The sequence below is a fragment of the Nelumbo nucifera genome, chromosome 2, assembly GCF_055504915.1.
Source record: "Nelumbo nucifera cultivar China Antique chromosome 2, China Antique-T2T, whole genome shotgun sequence".
NCBI lineage: Eukaryota > Viridiplantae > Streptophyta > Magnoliopsida > Proteales > Nelumbonaceae > Nelumbo > Nelumbo nucifera.
The window spans coordinates 55,944,921-55,964,113 of NC_142650.1; the positions used below are offsets into that span (position 1 = coordinate 55,944,921).

General features: G+C 39.1%; 1 protein-coding gene across 2 annotated transcripts in view; it reads right to left on the reverse strand.

Annotated features, from left to right (window-relative positions):
- The window catches only part of LOC104586327 (transcription factor-like protein DPB), a 34,421-nt gene that overhangs the window by 12,425 nt on the left and 2,803 nt on the right, over positions 1-19,193 (reverse strand). For both annotated transcript variants that reach the window (XM_010243515.3, XM_010243516.3), the window contains exon 5: positions 10,720-10,782. In XM_010243515.3, the coding sequence (XP_010241817.1) occupies positions 10,720-10,782 (63 nt within the window). The remainder of the gene's footprint in view (positions 1-10,719; positions 10,783-19,193) is intronic.

Here is a 19,193-nt window from a genome sequence, read left to right on the forward strand (position 1 = left end):
AAGTAAACAAGGGGGGTAAGGGGTCTCCCTATCTCAAACCTCTTTTAGCTGGGAAAAAGTCTCTAGAAACCCCATTTATCAAGATTGAGAAATGTAATGAGCAAATACATCATCTAATCCATTTCCTCCATCTCTCCCCCAACCTTTCTTCCTCTCTGTCTCTTTTCCTCCATACAGTCATTTGCCACTAGAATTTGATCCACTATTTTCTTTCCATCAATAAAAGCTCCTTCAAATTGGAAGATCACCAAGAGTAGACAAGTCTTCAGTCTTCCAGCCAGGGCTTCAGCAATAATTTTATACAAGCTTCCTACAAGATTAATGGCCCTAAAGTCCTTTGGGGTTTTTGCTTCTTTTTTTTAGGTACCAAGACAACGAAAGTTGCATTTGCTCCAGGTGAAATTTCTCCTTTTCATGAAAATCCTCAAAGACTTGCATCAAATCACCCTTTATAATTTCCCAATAATCCTGATAAAAAGCCATCTGAGCTTGGAGATTTTGATCTTTCCATTGAAAACATTGTTTCATGGACCTCTTCCAAGCTAAAATTTCTTTCTAAAAGAATTGAGTGAATTTCAAGCACCCTATGACCCTATCCTACTCAAGATCCCAACTTTCCAAGTTTCTCCTTCCTATGGTGGCAAAGATTGCTTTAAAATGATCCACAAAAACCTTAACAATTTCCTCTTCTCTGCTAAGAATTTGTCCTTCAACCTCAATGTTGGAGATCAAATTCTTTCTTCTTCTTCCATTTGCTAAGGAGTGGAAAGATTTTGTATTGCCATCCCCTTCCAAGAGCCAATTACATCTTGATTTCTGTCTCCAGATAATTTCTTCTTTTCTAAGAACCTCCTCCACCAAGCACTCTCTCCGAGCCTACTTAAGGTCCATCTCCTCTATTCTTTTTGCAATTTTGTCCTTTAACTCCTCTAATTTTCCAAATTCCTATTTGTTCCATTCTTTTATTCTTTCTTTCAAAAATTTTAACTTTTTTGCTGAAACCTACCCCCTTGCTATTGGTCCCACTTGCCAACCACCAACCATTAATTTTTCTTCAAGTCTTCCAGCCACATATTTTCAAATTTATAAGGGGTGGAGCCCCGTTGACAAAACTCCTCAAAAAGGCAAAGGGGCAATGGTTTGAAGTTACTCTAGGAAGTGCTTTCAGGACTAAGTTTCCCCAAATATCCTCCCAATCTACTGAATAGAGGAAGTGTATTCCCCAAATATCCTGGTCTAACTTCTAGGAGGTTCCAGTGTGTTCGAAAGACAATAGCATTTTAAATCAACTAATTTCAACATTTCAAACACGACACTATATCATGATAAGTATTTGATTGAGCAATCACATGTTAATAAAATATTAGCAACTAAAGAAGGTTATAAGTTCACACTACAAAAAAAATTAAGAGAGAATAATAAAAAAGGGAAAAAGAAAAGGGGTAGAACCTTGTTTCTGTTCTTTTTCTATTTAATGTACCATCAGCCAATTATATTCCATCACAAATATTTCAAACAACAGAATAAACCTTGCAACTAAAGCTTAGGAGTTCGACAGGAAAATAGAAAAGATATGGAGGATAGGTTCGTGGGTGTGGCGAAGTGGAAAAGGAAAAACACAGATCGAAGCCAACAGATTTTTGATTGAAGAAGCAAGAAGTCAAGGGGAGCAGTCTTTAAAGATAAGGGAGGAGAGGAAAGCTACTATTGTTTTGGGTGGAGAAGCTGTGTTGTGGATGAAAGGCTTTGTTGATGGCGCCCTTCATTCTTCATAAGGCAAGGTTGGAAAATCTCCATGAGTGTGTCCGAGAAAAGGTATGAGAGTACACTACGATGGAATAGGAAGGGATGGTTCATAACAGTTGCAGAGTTCTTCAATGGAAACCAGAATCAAATGGTCTGTCTTCCAGAAGGTAAGGAGGGAGAAGGTTGGAGAGTAGTCTCTGAAATATAACAGCTTTACCTGGTTCGTATTGAAACAACCAGGGTGGAGAAGGTTTGGTGCATGTGGAAAACCTTAATAGTAAAGGGCTAGAGTTGCAGACAATGGATGGGATTCTGGGATTCTGGCAAGGACTACAAGAGCATCTCCTTGGAAAGCTATTCAAGCTATTCTGCCTTTGTTCTCTCCATGGATCACAAGATCAAGTATGACTTGCACTCAAGCAATCTCATTAATTTTTGGGAACATTTTTGGATTGGGGATTCTTCCTTAAAAGACCAATTCCCAAGCCTTTTTGCTCTTTCCACATTTAATTCAGCTTTTGGGGTTGACTGGAACTTGGGCCTGAAAAGAGATATCAGGGACACAGAGCTTGATTTTATTTTATCCTTGTTATCCATTCTTGAAGAGGTCTTCCTAAAGCCAACAAAGGCAGACGGTAGAATTTGGACACTCACTCCCTTGGGTTCTTTTACATGTGCCTCTTTCTTTAAAGCTCTAATACAATCTTCTTCTTCTGGTTTGTCATTCCCTGTTAAAGAGGTGTGGTGTCATCCTATACCTCCAAAGGTTGGGAATTTCTGTTGGGAAGCCTTTCTAGAAAGATTTAATACAGAAGAATTGCTTCAAAGAAAAAGACCCAATAGTTGTTTCTGTGCTCACTGGTGTGTTCTCTATAAAGCTGATGGTGAGTCTGGATATAATTTACTAATTTCTTGTCGGCTTACTAAAGTCATTTGGGAATGGTGTACTTCTTTGTTTGGGTGCAGGTGGACCCCCCCCCCCCGTCAAATGTGCAAAGCATATTCACTTCTATGCCGAATTGGACAACAAAAAGGGCCAAGATTATGTGGAGGTGTATGAGGGCTGCAGTCTGTTGGACTATTTGGGAGAAGAGAAATTCACGGATCTTCTCAGAAAAGGAGAGAAGCTTGGAGGTAATATTGGGGGACATCCATATTAGGGTGATACATTGGCTAAAAACCTTGGCTTTGTTTGCAGAATTCTCAATTGATGAGTTGCAAAGAAAATGAAAGGAGATAGCAGAATTTGCTCCAGCAAAGAAGGCCTCAAACTCTTATTGGCTCCCTCCACCTCTTGGCTTTACTAAACTGAACTTTGATGGCAGCAGCATGGGTAATCCAAGGCCATCCGGAATACGGGGAGCAATAAGAGATGAACAAGGGAATCTGTTAGCTATGTTTTCCGGACCAATAGGGGTGGGAGATTCCTTGAGGGTTGAGATACTTGCAACTCTTGAAGGGGTACAAAGGATCAAGGATATGCATATTAATAAGCTGATCATAGAAGGAGATTCTGAAGTGGTGGTGAACTGGCTAAAAGAGGATAACTCTAGGCTTTGGAATTACACAGCAATGAAAAAAGGAAATTTAAATAGCTGACTAAGGACATGGAAATTCAATACAAATGGGTAAAAAGAAGTGCGAATTCATTGGCAGATGGTCTAGCTAGGCAAGGGGTGAACAGAAATTCTATATTTTGGGTTGTATTGTAATTGTTTTTTGGTGTTCAATGGTTGTATTCGGGAGCTAAGATTGTTTAGCTCCCTTGCTTTGTAACTTTTCATACTTTAATTCAATCCACCGTTATTGATCAAAAAAGAAAAAAACATAGAACAGGTTGAAAGTGACTCTGACCTTGTTGACAACCAGATCAATGAACTTGAGAACATAACACTTGCAAGCCAAAATAAGAAACTTATGATGGTAGTAGAGGCTGATAAAGGGGTTTGGGAGAAGAGGTACATAATCACAGTGAAGAAAAAAAAATACAAAATTAGGAGTCAGTGCTGGCTGCTGTGGTGAGGAAACTCCAGATTAAGAGTAAAGCTATACTTCTACCCTTTAGTGATTGCAGGGCTCTAGTTGATCTAGACGGTGAGAGGGTGGATGTCTCAGCGGTGGAAACAGAGGGATGTGTATTGTTTGAAAGGTGGGATATGAACTGCAACGAGAAGGAAATAGAGGGCCAGAACGTAACGATCCTTCTGGTGGGGATGCCATTCAATCTATGGAAAGAAGAGATTTTAGCAAAGATTGCTACAGTGATAGGGGGAAGACTGCAAATCTGTAGCTTCATAAATCTTGCCGCAGTGGCTATCAAAATCTCTGGTGTCCTGCCGGAGACCATCCCAAGATCTTTTGATCTGTTCGCAGAAGGCCGATGGCAGAAAATCTGGTTGGTTTCAGAAGCTGAAGTGTCACTGCAGATGGATTGCTCCAAGGTTGAAGACGGAGCTGAGCTGGCCACCTGGTTTCCACGTGGCAACAAAGGAAAGGAAGGAGAGACAAGTGAGAAGGAAAATGAATTGAGTAAGGAAGATGAACAGGCACATAAAGGGTGTAGAAATCTGGGAATACCAGAAAAATAAACTTTTTCAAAAAAATTTAAATTGCCACACATTAAGGAGTGGGATAAGTCTTTTTCTGAGGCAGTTAAGGGGGGTACTCAGTCAGACCCAGGGCAGGGCCCACATAAAGTAGCTGAAGAAAGCCAGTCGAACAAAACTGAACAGTTTCTGGGCCGGGCCGAAAGAAAGTCGGAACTGGTCAAACCTGTTTTTAGAGACTCAGGTGACTTTTTAAGTAGTTACGTCAGTCAGGGAAGTAACAAGCAGTTGGGGGACAACACTTACAGTCTATCATCGTCCCCTTTTGCCCCTGTGAAGAATAAAGGCAGTCTAAAGCACTCGTTGCAGTGGTTTCGGCGGAAAGTGGCAGAGACTAAGGACCCTGGTGAGGTTGCATCTGATTGTCCAAACCCAGAATTTGTTAGAGACTGATCAGAGGAGGACTCAGCGGATGAGGGGTGGTTCAACGTTGAAATCTCAGAGAATGATGCCTCTGATTCAGATGCAGAGTCCTTGATTGGAAGTGTAGGTAACTTCGCTGAAACAGGTGAGGTGCAGGAAACTTTTCACCTTGCTGAGTTGTTTTTAGCAGAAGAGAAGAACACGGTATGTTTCCAACTGCGCATTGACAGCAGGGGTTTCAAATGTGGCCGAGAATAGTCTGGGTGTTGGGGAAAAAAACTCTAAGACCAAAACAGAGATTTCCATCTCCCTGTAGAAGCCAAAGAAAGGAATCGAGTAAGGAACTGGTGGAGACAAATCAGAGGCTAAGCAAGGAGACTCCGGTTAGGGTGCAGCGACAAAGCTTTGGAAGTAGGTCGCCGGAGGTCCCTTCCATCGGCTGTCCTTCACAGGAGGGCCAGTCCAAGGAAATCAATACTCCGGAGTGTTCCTTCAAGGGTTGGGAGTTTTTGTTGCGAAGCCTTCCTGGAAAGATTCAACATTGGTGCTTTGCTTTAAAGAAAAAGAACCAAGATCTACTTGTCCCACATGGTGCATTCTTTGCAAAGCTGATGGGGAGATTGGTTATCACCTTTTAGTTGCTTCCCTTTTTGCCAAAACAATATGGGAATGGGTTTTCTCTCTTTTTGGGAGGAGATGGAACCCCCCTATGTCTGCACAAACTCTATTTTCTTCATCCTTTTTCAGGTGGCATTTGAGAAGAGGAAGGGTCATGTGGAGGTGCAAAAGGGCTGTTGTTTGTTGGACATTGTGGGAAGAAAGGAATTCAAGGATTTTCTCAGATAGGGAGAGTATTGAAACTGTAATAGAGGTGATTCACTTAAGGGCAGAACAGTGGTTAAAAGACCTCAGATCTTTTTACTGATTTTACTCTAGATGACTTGATGAGAAAATGGAAGGAGATTGCTAATGCTGCTCAGATTAGAACAGGGACTAGTCCTTCTTGGACCCCTCCTAATGGTTTTGTAAAACTGAACTTTGATGGCAGTAGTAGAGGGAACCCAGGACAATCTGGTATTGGGGGAGTTTTCAAGGATAAGAAAGGGGTTATTTCAGCTATGTTTTCTGGCCATATAGGGGTAGGTGACTCCCTCAGGGCTGAGATTTTTGTGGTTCTGGAGGGAATACGAAAGGCAAAGGAGATGAATATAAGGAAACTTGTGGTTGAAGGTGACTCACAGGTGGTAGTAGGATGGATACAAGAGGATAAAGGCGGGATTGTGGAACTTCGGTAATGAAAAGAAAAACTACAGGTGGCTGACAAAGGATATGGAAGTAAAGTACAACTGGGTGAAAAGATCTGCTAACTCTCTTGCAGATGGGTTAGCTAAGCAAGGGGTGGCTCGGGATTCTTTCTTTTGGGCAAAGTTGTAATTTCTTCTTATTGCTTTCATGGGGGCTCCTGCCCAACCCAGGGAGTTAAGAAAGTTTATCTCCCCTTCCTTGTAATTAATTCTGTTTACTATTAATGGAAAGTTACTGTTATAGATCAAAAAAAAAAGAAAAGAAAGGAATCAAAGAACACTTGCAGATAAGATCTAGAGAGGCAATTATTGAAGTAATTATGACAAGGGTGATACAATGGGTGAAGTCCTTGAAGCTATTTGAAGATATTCCCACTTCAGCTCCGTTGAACAATTGGAAGGAAGTCGCTTGTTCAGCCCCTAACAAGGTTGTTCCTCATCCAATGTGGACTCTTCCGGTCCCCGGCTTTATAAAGTTGAATTTTGATGGTAGCAGTGAAGGTAACCCCGGACCCTCAGGCATTGGAGGGATCTTTAGGAATGAGGTGGGTGCGATTATTGGCATGTTCTCAGGCCCAATTGGGGAAGGAGACTCCCTCCGAGCTGAAGTCTTGGCAATCTTGGAAGGTGCCAAAAAGGCCAAGGAGCTTAACTTAAGACGGGTGATTATTGAGGGAGATTCAAAGTTGGTAATAGACTGGTTGCAAAAGGAGGAGAGCAGCATGTGGAGGTACCTGAATGAAAATAGAGTATTTAAACGGCTAACTCGGGATATGACAGTGAGGGTACAATGGGTTAAGAGATGTGTCAATTCCTTTGCAGATGCACTAGCCAAACAAGGGGTGGGAAGAAATCATTTGTTCTGGGCTTGTTTGTAATCTCTTAATATTGGGGGAGTTAAGAGAGTATATCTCCCCCTGCTTCTGTACCCATCTCTTTTTTTTTTTTTTTTGATAAGTAAAGAGTCATATTCCATTAATTCAAGGATCGGTTACATGAGAATCCCCTTAGAGAGGCGTGAGGTGCTGCCTCTCCATACAGAAAACACAAAACTACATCAAAAAAAAAACATGACTGTTACAAAAGACACAAATTACAAATTACAATTGCGCCCAGAACAATGTTTCCCTGTTTGTCCCTTGTTTTGCCAAGACATCAGCAAAAGCATTAACTGATCTCCCAACCCACTGTACTGTTACAGACATATTCCTTGTCAGCCATTTGAATTTCTTTATCTCATTCTTGTAGTCCCATGTGACATTCTCCGGATTATTTAACCAGTTCACCAGTCTTAGAGTCCCCTTCAACCAGAAGTTGCTCCACACCCATTTCTTTTGCAAGATTTATTCCTTGTATTGCAGCTAACAGCTCTGCCCTAATAGAGTTACCAACACCACCTAAAGGGCCAGAGTATAGTAAGACAGCCTCTTCAGTCTCAATCCTGAATACATCTCCCAAACCAAAGGGACCTGGATTGCCCTAGCTACTTCCATCAAAATTCAGCTTCAAAGAACCGTGAGGAGGGGGGACCCAACTTGTCATTACCTTTTATCTTTGAGGAGGAACAACTTGCTACTGATAACCAATCCCTCCAACAGTCAATAAAGGAGAAATGATCAAACAAATCCAGAGTCTTTAACCAATGTATGCCCTGTACAAAATGCAGTCCTTCAAGACCTGACTGCTTCTCCCCTTTTCCTGGAAGATCCTGGCATTCCTTTCTTCCCAAACTGTCCATAACAAGGCTACTCGTGCACACCTTCACATTTTTCTTCCTCTTTTTTGGGGCCAATAGAACATAGAAGGGTTAAAGATTGTACTTACTTCTGTTGGCATATCCCATCTACACCCAAACAAAGATAGAAGCCAAACCCAGAGTTCTGCAGTGACACTACAAGATAAAAATAAGTGATAACAGTCCTCACCATGAGATCTGCAAAGAGTGCACCAGTTTGGAGAAATACATAGGGGGTCTTCTCTTTTGTAGGTTATCCATCGTGCTTACTTTACCATGCCACACTTCCCAACACAAAGCCATAACCTTGGGGGGAACCGGTCTACACCAGACTTCTTTGGAAGGGATACTTTGTTGAGAGGAGGTTTGGCACAAGAAATTAAAAAGGAACCACAAGAAAAAGACCCATTAGGGTGAATGGCCCAAATCCTCTTATCAAGCTTCAAAGGATCCAACCAAACCTTATTGAGGGGATCAAGAAGAGCAAACAAACAATCAATTTCATCCTCCCTTAACCCTCTACGAAAACCAAAGTCCCAAGACAAAGACAACAAATTTAAAACTGAAGGAATGAATTTTGAAATCACCTCTTTTTTGTACAAAGAAATAGAGTACAAGGACGGATAAAAGGTCTTTTGGGGGAAGATCTCCCGCCCAAATGTCGTCCCAAAACCGAATAGAGTTACCAGAACAAGCATCATACCTTATACAACTTAGGAACTGTGGAAGAATTTTGTGAATTGCTTTCCAAGGTGTTGCTAGGTTAGCCCTCCTTGAAGCACTAGCATCCCATCCACTCTTTGAGCATCCATGAATACTCTTCACCACTTCATGCCACAACTTATCTCACTCCATAGGCCACCTCCACAACCACTTCCCTAACAAGGCTGAATTCTTCTTAAGCACATTCCCAAGCCTTAATCCTCCTTCCTCTTTGCTTCTACCCACAACCTCCCAACTGATTAAGCGGTCTTTTTTACCTTCTCCCGGTTCCCAAAGAAAATCCCTCATTAATTTTTCCAGTTTCTTCGCTTCCCTAGATGGTATCCTAGGTAGGTTCACAAGGGTAGCTCTTATCAAGGTGATCCTCCCACCCAAAGAGATGTAATTTTTCTTCCACAAAGCTAATCTCTTTTCAAACTTCTCTATAACTGGGGTCCAAAACGTACTCTCCATAGGGTTTGCCCCTAACAGCAGCCCTAAATAGGACAAAGGCCAAGTAGAAATGGAGCACTGAAGACAATTTGCAAAAGCCTCAACCTCCTCAAAGTCTAGATTGACTCCAGCAATGCAGCTCTTTTCTAAATTGATTTTCAAATTGGACACTCCTTCAAAGGCTTTAATCAATTCTTTCAAGTTTCCCACCTTCTCACTAAAACCACCACCACCACAGAAGATCATCAAGTCATCCGCAAACCGCAAATGAGTTACTGGAATTTGGTTTGTGCCTATTCTCCATCCCTTTATCACATCTTCTCTATCAGCCCTTGTGATAATTCGACTGAACACATCAGCTACCAAGGTAAAGAGAAAAGGTGAAAGTGGATCCCCTTGTCTAATACCCCTACTAGCTGGAAAAAAAATCCCTTACCACCCCATTAATGAATTGTTTCTGTTATTGATCAAAAAAAAACCTTGCTTTTGTACCCATCTCTTTAACCTTCTCTTCATTAATTCTTTTTCTCTTCTTAAAACCTTGGATCTTTCATGTTTTAGTGATAAAACCCTTAAAACAAAGTGTAAGTAATACACATAATATATTATAGGAATCAACACACATAGTAATAAGATGTTAGCTATAGCAATAATATCGCAATAAAGTGCTTGCTATGTGATTTTTGTCCCCTAAAGAGAGATATTTTTATATAATCCATGGAATTCAGGCAAGGCACTTGACAACTATGTTCAGAAACTAGATAACAGCATGATATATGCATGGGATAATCATACCTGTATCCATGTTTGGTATTTTAGGAAATGGAAAGTGATATACCCATTTCTTGTATCTCTCTGCCCATGTCTGTATCCAAATCTGGACATCATAGGTTATAGCCATTCTAAGGATAAAGTGTCAATTTGTAAAAGTATTTAAGTCTTTCTAGTTTTTTGGCTCAATCTTGTAGTTGTTTTTGGTTTGTTCAGTTGTAACAGGATTAGTTGAGTGTTATTAAAGTTGTTTTAGTTTAGGGGCGTAAGTCCTTATTTGTGTGTCCTTAAGGGTTACCTATTGTTAGCTTTAGTCTTAAAGCAATTAGGAGGTCTATATGGTCAATTTTTAAACCTTTTGTGTTAAGTGATTTTTTAGCCTAAATTGGAGACTATAAAAAGAGATCAGAGCCCTTGTGTTGAGTCCAAAAATAGTCATCATAATTCAGTTTTTAAATGAGAACAAATTGAATAAAGGCTTGTTTTGAAACTACCTATGGGTAAGAGCATGACCTTTTCTCTCTTTTATCTCTTTTTATTCAAAAGGTGCAATCTTAATTCTCTTTCTTTTCTCTATTTTAGGTCTGAACCTCTTTTTCATAATCTAGATCATCAATTTCCCTTCTTTACCCATCACATTCACCCTAGTAGGAATTCTCCTTCATGTCCTATAGGCTACATCAGTTACCAACTGAAAAAAGAAGAAAAAAGTAACAGCAAGCAAACCTGGGAAAGAAGGCCCAAATACATCTCAAATCTCCTCAATCCTCCTTTGGAGAGAGAATGAGCCAAACCTCTGCTGTAATATCAAAGAGATCAAAGCCCCCTGCTATCGTCTCTTTCCACCCAATAACCATTGCAGAAATGGACAATCTTAGGTGAAAACATGTGAAATGACAATGTCCTCAATCAAATTTATAGTAATGCAGCCAGTTTAGTAGCAAGAAAAAGAACTACACGTAGGCCATGCAAACTCTTGAGCATTTAGTAGACATATGGATATAACACCCTTCAATTAGCTTGTTCGAAAACATTTTACCTGATCTGGAGATGCAAGGCTGTTGCTAGGATCTGCAAATTCAGCTACAAGTTCATCTGCAACCTGGAAAACAACTTTTGAGTTAGGGAATAAAAGGAAATAAAGCATCTACAAACATTTGCAAGTATTTAATGTTCATTGACAATGAGGTTGGCATACAAGTAAGAAAATGAAAGATGACTCTTCTATTCTTTTTTTTCCTTTGCCCCATTGCTGTATGTGATGATAAAAACTCAGGCTGATAAGCATGAAAACTTGGGTTCAATATAAGAATAGCCAATTCATGCTATAATGCCAGACCAGGGACCAGCACTAGAGAAAGGCCTTTTTATATTGATAGATAACATTTTTTTCATAAGAGATACCTGAAATAAAATTCCATTTAAAACATAACAAAGATGATGATACAAGTACAAAATCCAGTTCCCTAAACAAGGACATGGAAGAAAGCACAAGGCTACAAACTATGCTTCATATGCAAGTTAATAAATAGAAACAATATCCATCCCAGAATGGTAGTCCATTGTTCACATCCCCCTTAGTCCCTTACTCCACCATGGTTAGGCCATCAGCAACTGGATTAGTTTCCCTGGGGATGATTAGGGGTGGATTCGAGTCGAGCCAAGCCGATTACTTGGCTATTTGAGCTTGGCAAACAGAAATAGTGTTAGGCTCGAGCTCAAGTTCGGCTCGGTTCAAAAGCTCGCAAGTTCGAGTTCGGCTCACCTCGAGCTCGACTACAAGCCAATCTTTTTCTCAAAAATAAAAATTATACATATAAAAATAATTTTTATTTTACATACAAAAAATTAAGAATTATAAAAATTATTTACTATTATCAATCTTGTAAATACATCCAATTCTTTTTTCATAATCAATAAAGTCATATGTTACCAATCAAAGAGGAAGAAAAAAAGGAGTTCGGCAATTCAGCAATAGGTTTTGACAACAAAAATTTTTATAATCAGCTTTTGACAATGAAATCACACCATGTTAAGTTTCAAGATGACCCAACTGCCAGATTTGAAGATATGGCTTCATCATCAACTTCACAGGAAATCTTGCAAAATTAGAGCCATACCTTTTGATGGATTTCTGACATTTCTTTCTTTCTTTCTTTCTCTTTTTTCAATTTATAACTGTATCAAATTTTAATGATTATGAAGTAAAATTATGTACTCGCATACAATCAGATTGGCCTAGCTGAACTAGCTGGCCTCTGTTCTTTACATCATCAGGTTACCCTTTCCCAAATTAGATTTCTTCTACTACCCCTTGTTTTGCAGCTTTTGCCATTGAGTATGCAAAGTTGTTTGCAGATCTCTGAACCAAGAAAAGGTGATCTACATTTCCAAGGATAAATGCTGAATTTTCTTCACCAAATTCCTATAAGCCCATGCTGATTGCTTATTGCCACTTAACCAGCTCACAATTGCCCTCAAATCGATTTCTTGCACTCCTTTTCTTCCATCCTATAATGCTAGATGCTAGCAATACATTTGCATCGCAACCTTAGGTATTTGCAATGCAAAGGGCATCAATTTCAGTCTTCTAATTGAGACCTTCTTTGGATAGCTTTACTAATTTATTTAAGCAAGACATAGTCAAGCCAGTTCACCGAAGATCAAGGTTATTATGATCATATTTTTTGAGCTAAGGTCCATCTGAGATTTTCAGAAAATAAGAAAAAAATGACACAGGTTCAGAGAAGAGAAATAGCATACTGGCAGGTATTACCATCAAAAAATCTTCATTCTATTTAATTCATCCATACAAATGCTACTATAAATTAATTCATACAGAGTTCTAGCTGGAGTTTCTTCATGAGCAAGCAACTTCTATTACCTGCTTGTCATATTCTCGGATTATATATGAACTTGTCATCTGAAGTTTTGACTAATTAAATACTCAAAAAAGAACTACAAAACCCATTACTAATTTAAAAATAACTATAATAAACCAAATCAGTATTTAAACCACACGTGCTGTTCATTTCAAGAGATTCGATTACTCTATCTAAAAATTCAATCTATGTTGTGCCCCACCAGAACCAAAACCAAGTTTCTCCCGGTTCCAAAACTTTTCACCTTTGATTCTTCTCCCCTTTGTGGCTGCATCACTTTGGGTTGGAGTTAGTTAGGCCCAACCATAACCCTACACCTTAAAGTAAGTGGAAGATGCAAGATGACGAGGAACTCAAAAGGCAATGCTCTAGCTACTAAGAAGTCGTTATATTGGAAATTTTGGTTGTGAACTAATTTCTAAAGCATATTCATGTATATCTTAGTTACTACGGAATAACGATTAGGTTTAAATTCAAATCCCAACCACAAATGACAAGATTCTAGCAACTAAAAAACCTCGCATCACTTTCATACTTTCGACTAACCTAAAATACCTCTTCTTCAACTGCTACTTGAATATGATTATTTTTTGGATTCAGGGTTACCATTGCCGAAACTTCAAGTTTTCGGAATACTTTTGAAGTCCCTCACCATACAGCTAGCTAAATGACAATTTCCTTCAAATCAAGAAATCTAAGCCTTTTAATTGGACCATTACTTGTTGGAAGAAAACTTTGCAGATCCATCATACATCATCTTGTTAAGAATTCACTGGGGTTTATACCAAAAGGATAATAAATTCTCAAGCAGGATGGTGGCATACATGATCTTAAAGATAAACTTTTCAGAGAAAAGAGTAACCAACTTTATTAATAGCACAAGGGGTACATGAGATGATGTACAAAGAGAACAAAACGCAGCTCAGGGCTACAAAGGCAAAATTCTGTCACTATACAATGTTGTGGAAACTTTCAATAGCTAGAGAATGTGAAAGTGAAACCAATAGCAGAAATGGATCAGCAAGAGTTAACTAATTGCAGAGTGAATGATGGTAGAAACACTCGCACAAAAGAAACGTAGTTAGTTGAATGTAGCAAATGGTAATCAGACCTGCGTTTTGTAAGTAAACAGCAAAAAAGAGAAAACGAGAGAGAAAGAGAGAGAGCAAGGGAGAAGAAGAATAAGAGAAAAGACAGGCTGATCAAAAAAAAAGAAGAGAAAAGACAGAATGAAGAAAAAGAGGTGCAGATTCTTATTATACTGCCACCCCAATGAATTGCTATTTATATTAATCAAAAGAAGAAGTACAAAGACAGGAATATCCCTGCCACCTACATAAAAGAGAGGAACAATAACAAATAATAATAAAACAGTAACAAATAAGTAACAAGTAGTGGATCCACAAACTAAACAACTGTATCTCCACACAGTTGTTGCAAAACATGGTAGCTGACTCAAATTCTATGCATACACATATAACAGACATGTAGATAGCTAGGGGAAGCACTACTGAGCATTATTAAACCAAAAAAAGGCCAATACCCAATGTTCCCAGCCATCAAGGGTCTTGGGATGGGTGAACTGGATATGGCTGCTCTCAGACTCAAACCCAATTCTCACACTTGTGACCCCAAGATTTTACAAATATACCAAGAAACGGTCCTTGAGCATTACACAAAGTACTATAAAAATAAGTTATAGCATTTGGAATATTATAATCAATAACAAAAAGATATGCCATGCAATACCACCTTGGCCTAAATGAAAAATACAATATCCAATTTGGATGAGAATCAGGAATGCCATTTCAATTGTAACAGATAGCTTGCCTGCTTCCATTGTGAATATGTATACACCAAGTCAACCAAGGAGAAAAAGAATTGTGTGACAACTTTCAACATGTACAAAAACGGATGCTACATTCAAAGAATTAATATTTGTGATGTTATTAAAAGGAAAAGACCAAATTGGAGCCTATCCCCACACATCTGTAATTCTGTTTGCTTTGATTTTGTTGTGGAGAATCTATATACCATCTACTGATCTCCTGTCCTTTAGTAATTGGAATTTGGGAGTGGTTCTTTGCCCTCTTTAGATGCAGGTGGCCCCTTTTCAACATCTCCTTCTTTAATCCACCCAAGAAAAGGGGGCAAGTTTCTATGGAAAAGCAAAACAAAATTAGCATTAACTTAGTCCATCTGGGAAGAGAGGAGCCAAGGAATTTTTACTGGCAAACCACAACCGGCTCAAAGCTAGACAGATATTTTTAATGAAAGTTGGGAAAGTCATTGGAGGGACTTGGTAGCTAGAGCTCTATCCAGAGCTATGTCTGATCATTGTCCCATTGAGTTAGGACAAGAACCTTTTAGGCTTGGTCCTCGACCCTTCAGATTTGAAAACATCTGGCTGGCACACCCTGACTTTGTGAAGAAGATTGAGGAATGGTGGAGGGAAGATATATGGGGCGAGGTGGAAAGGGGTGAGACTCCACAAAAATCGAGAAGCTTGAGATCAAAACTAAAGGATTGGAATAAAGACCAATTTGGGAGACTAGAAGAATCGAAATCAACTCTGTTAACCTAGATAGAGGAGTTAGATGTGAAGGAGTCCCAAAGAACCATGAATACATAGGAGCAAGAATTGAGATGGGCCCAAGGTGCTTTTGTTCAAGGGAGACAAATAATTGATCAAATTTTAATAACAAATGAATGTGTAGAGGAGATGAGAAGATCGGGTAATCAAGGCTTCGTTTGTAAATCGGATCTCGATAAGGCCTATGATCTAGTGGACTGGAGTTTCTTGTTAGAGGTGCTCAGGAAGTGTGGCTTTGGGGATAGATGGTGTAAATGGATTAAGGGATGTCTTACTTCCTGTCATTATTCTATTCTGGTCAATGGGGTGGTTAATGACTTCTTCCCAGCCTATAGGGGTCTAAGACAAGGTAACCCACTATCCCCCTCCTTATTCACTTTGGTTGTTGATGCTTTTAGTAGACTTTTATCAAAAGCAGATAAGGTTGGGTTAATAAGAGGTTGGAGAATTGGTAGAAATAGAGTTCCGGTAACCCACCTTCAATTTGCAGACGACATTATCATCTTTTGTGAGGATTGTAGCTTGGTGAAAGTGAGAAGTTTGAATAATCATATTATCCTCTTTGAGAGTGCCTTTAATTTGAAAATCAATTTGAGAAGAGTTGTGTGGTTGGACTAAACTTGGATGAGGGGGTATTGGAGACTATCATTGCCTACTTAGATTGCACCTATTTCGAGTGGCCTTTGACCTATCTAGGGCTTCCCCTAGGTGCCAACCCAAAGGAAAGTCTGTTTTGGAACCCTGTGGTGGAAAAGTTTGAAAAGAGATTGGCGGCCTGGGGGAGGAACTACATTTCATTGGGGGGCAGAGTAACTTTAATCAAAGCTACACTTTCCAATTTGCCAATCTACTTTCTATCGATCTTTAAGATACCTAACAAGGAAGCTAAGAGGATTGAAAAATTGATGAGGAACATCCTATGGAGCCAAGGGAAGAAAAAAAAAGGATCATTTGATCAGCTGAGAACAAAGCTCTTCTAGGTAAGTGGCTTTGGAGGTGGCCACTGGAAAGAGAGAGATTAGGGCATGAGGTGGTGGCTAGTATTCATGGACGCTCTGAGACTGGTTGGGATGTAAGGATATCTTGATGGGCTTTGCTCACAACACCTTGGAAGGCTACTTATGACACCCTCCCTAAATTCCTAAGGTATGTAAGGTATGACGTCTGCTCCGGTAATTCTATTCTTTTTTGGGAAGATATTTGGGTGGGTTCTCAACCTCTAAAAGATCGCTTTCCCTCCCTCTACTCTATCTCCCTCTTTAAAAATGAGCTTGTTTCAAGATTTCTTTCTCCCCTTGACTCTAAATTGGAATTTTGGGTTTCATAGAGGTTTAAGGGAGAATGAATCTGCTTGTGTCTCTGAGCTCTTGCTTCTTTTGGACTCTGTTTATTTGGACCTCTCTAACCCTAATAGAAGAATTTGGACTCTAACTCCTAATGGTTCCTTTACTTATGCTTCATATTTCAAGTCCCTTTATTCTACCCCTCTTTGGAGTTCCCTGTCAAAGAAATCTGGTTAAGGCCCATTCCCCCTAAAGTGGTTGTTTTATGCTAAGAAGCCTTTTATGGTAAGATCAATACTATGGATAACCTACAAAAGAAGAGGCCTTTTCTTTGTTTATCCCCAAACTGGTGTATTTTGTGTAAAGTGCATAATGAAGGTTGCCACCACTTGTTGTTATCATGTGCTTTTGCTGCTAATATTTGGAATTGGGTCTTTATGTTGTTTGGGTGTAGGTAGGTGGATCTTGCCCTCTGAAGTAAACTTGCTATTTGATCCATCTACTTTTGGGCAGCCAACTAAGAGAGGGAAATTATTGTGGAAGTGCATCAAAGCAACGGAGCAGCCATTTTGTGGACTATTTGGGAGGATAGGAATGTTAGAATATTCAAAGAAAAGGAAAGAAGCATCGATGAAGTAAAGAAGTGTATTTTGACAAGAACAATTCATTGGTTGAAAACTTTAGATCTGTTTAAAGGTTACTCCTTTGATGATCTCTGGAAAGTTGGGCAGAGGTGGCCTCCACAGCCCCCAAAAAAGAATAGACTACAGGTAGAGTGGAGACCTCCTACAGAGGGTGTGGTAAAGCTGAACTTTCTTGGTAGCAATCAAGGTAATCCAGGGCCTTCAGGTATAGGAGGGATCTTAAGAGATAAGGATAGCAAAATTCTATCCATGTTTTTAGGACCAATGGGAGTTGGTGATTCTACAAGGGCTGAGATGCTAGCTGCGGACAGGTCCCCAACCAACTAGGAGTGGAAAATCTAATAGTTGAAGGAGATTCTAAGGTGGTAGTGGGTTGGTTGTCGAGTCCAGAAACAATTTTCTGGGGCTACAAGGATCTTCTTAAAAAAGTTAATTGGCTCACAAGGAATATGTCAGTCCGCTTTCAGTGGGTCAGCAGATCAGCAAATGTCATGGCTGATTCTTTGGCCAAACAAGGGGTCTCAAGGGTTGAATTATTTTGTGTACCCTATGATTGTATTCTGTTAAGAGTTAGATTATGCTCTCACCTCTAAGGGGAGGTAACATCACGTGCCTCCTCTTAGGGTGAATGTACACTTCCTTTCATATTAATAAAATTATCATAGTTGTCAAGGCGACACCTAGGTGACAAGGCGCCCTTGGGGTCCCACCTCGCCTAATCGCCAAGCAGTTTTCTATAGTGTGTTATAACAAACTTTTATATTCTTAATTTTTTGAATTATAAAATAGACATTTTTAAACTAAAATATTCATTTTGTGTGTTTATATACTAATTTCTTTTTGTTATTTTCTTATTTGTTAGGATTTAATCAACACAAACATTGCTAAATGCTGTATTGAACCCTCAAAGACTTCAAAACCTGAACCAATAAGTAAGAAAGATCATAAAATGTTGTCCAATCAACACATTTTCTTCTTTTCCTTTACTAATTTTGTGTTTTTATATACTAATTTCTTCTTTTCCTATAACAGAAATAGGGGTTCAGCCCCTATATTTTTCGAATTTTCTTTTCTTTCTTCTTTTTCTATACTCATGAGTACGTTGGAATGTGTTGATTTTCTATACTTTAACATGAAGTTTATACTTTTCTTATGAAAATTATAGACATTTATTAAGGAAATATGATTATGGAACCTAGGGAACTACCCTAGGATACATGTTTTTACTTTTAAAAAAAATCCATCGCCTAGGCGATGCCTAGGAAACTAGGCGACTAGGCGCCCCCTTGTTGCCTAGCCTAGCCTCGCCTTGGCGCCTTGAAAACTATGAAAATTATTATTCATTTATCAAAAAAAATGATCAACAAGTTACTTAATTGAAGGCATCATTATAAAGGCAATTCATTGGATTAAAACAATGAACATTTTTTACCCTTTCTCCATAATATAAGAAGAGGGTGATTTTGGATGGCTGAATCTTCCACATCCAGACCAAGAGTCAGCTCTCTATGGTCATCACCACATGTAAATTTGATAAATCTAAACTTAGATGGGTGGCGTGTAAACAACCCTGGCCCATCTGGTATAGGACACATTTTCAGAGATGAAAGAGGGTTAACAATAACATTATGTTCAAGCCCCATTTGCCACAGAAACTCAACAATGGCAGAAACAATAGCTATACTTCAAGGAATGAGTCTAACAAGGTCCCTTCAGAAAGGACATCATCTTGAAATTTTAGTGGGCAATAATGCAATTATCTCATTCTCATGTCAAGATTTTAATTCTTTGGACCATATATCCCTCATTGTTTATAGTTAGTGTTATTGGTGAAATCTTAATACTATTTATTTTGCTTGCTGCCATATCTTAATATTTTAACCGATACTAAGAAGGCTTTGATTTGCAAGATTCGTTGGGTACATATAATGGATTGATCCTGTTTTAATGCTTTGATGCAAATAAATAGATGCCTTAATGAAAATGGTTGCTATACATTAGCATTTATGGAAATTTCTAATTTAATGTCATTGGCATGCTTGATCTCCTTGAATGGTTGATTTCGTGTCCAAAAAGATTTAACTATAATCTATATTTTCAGTTCATATACC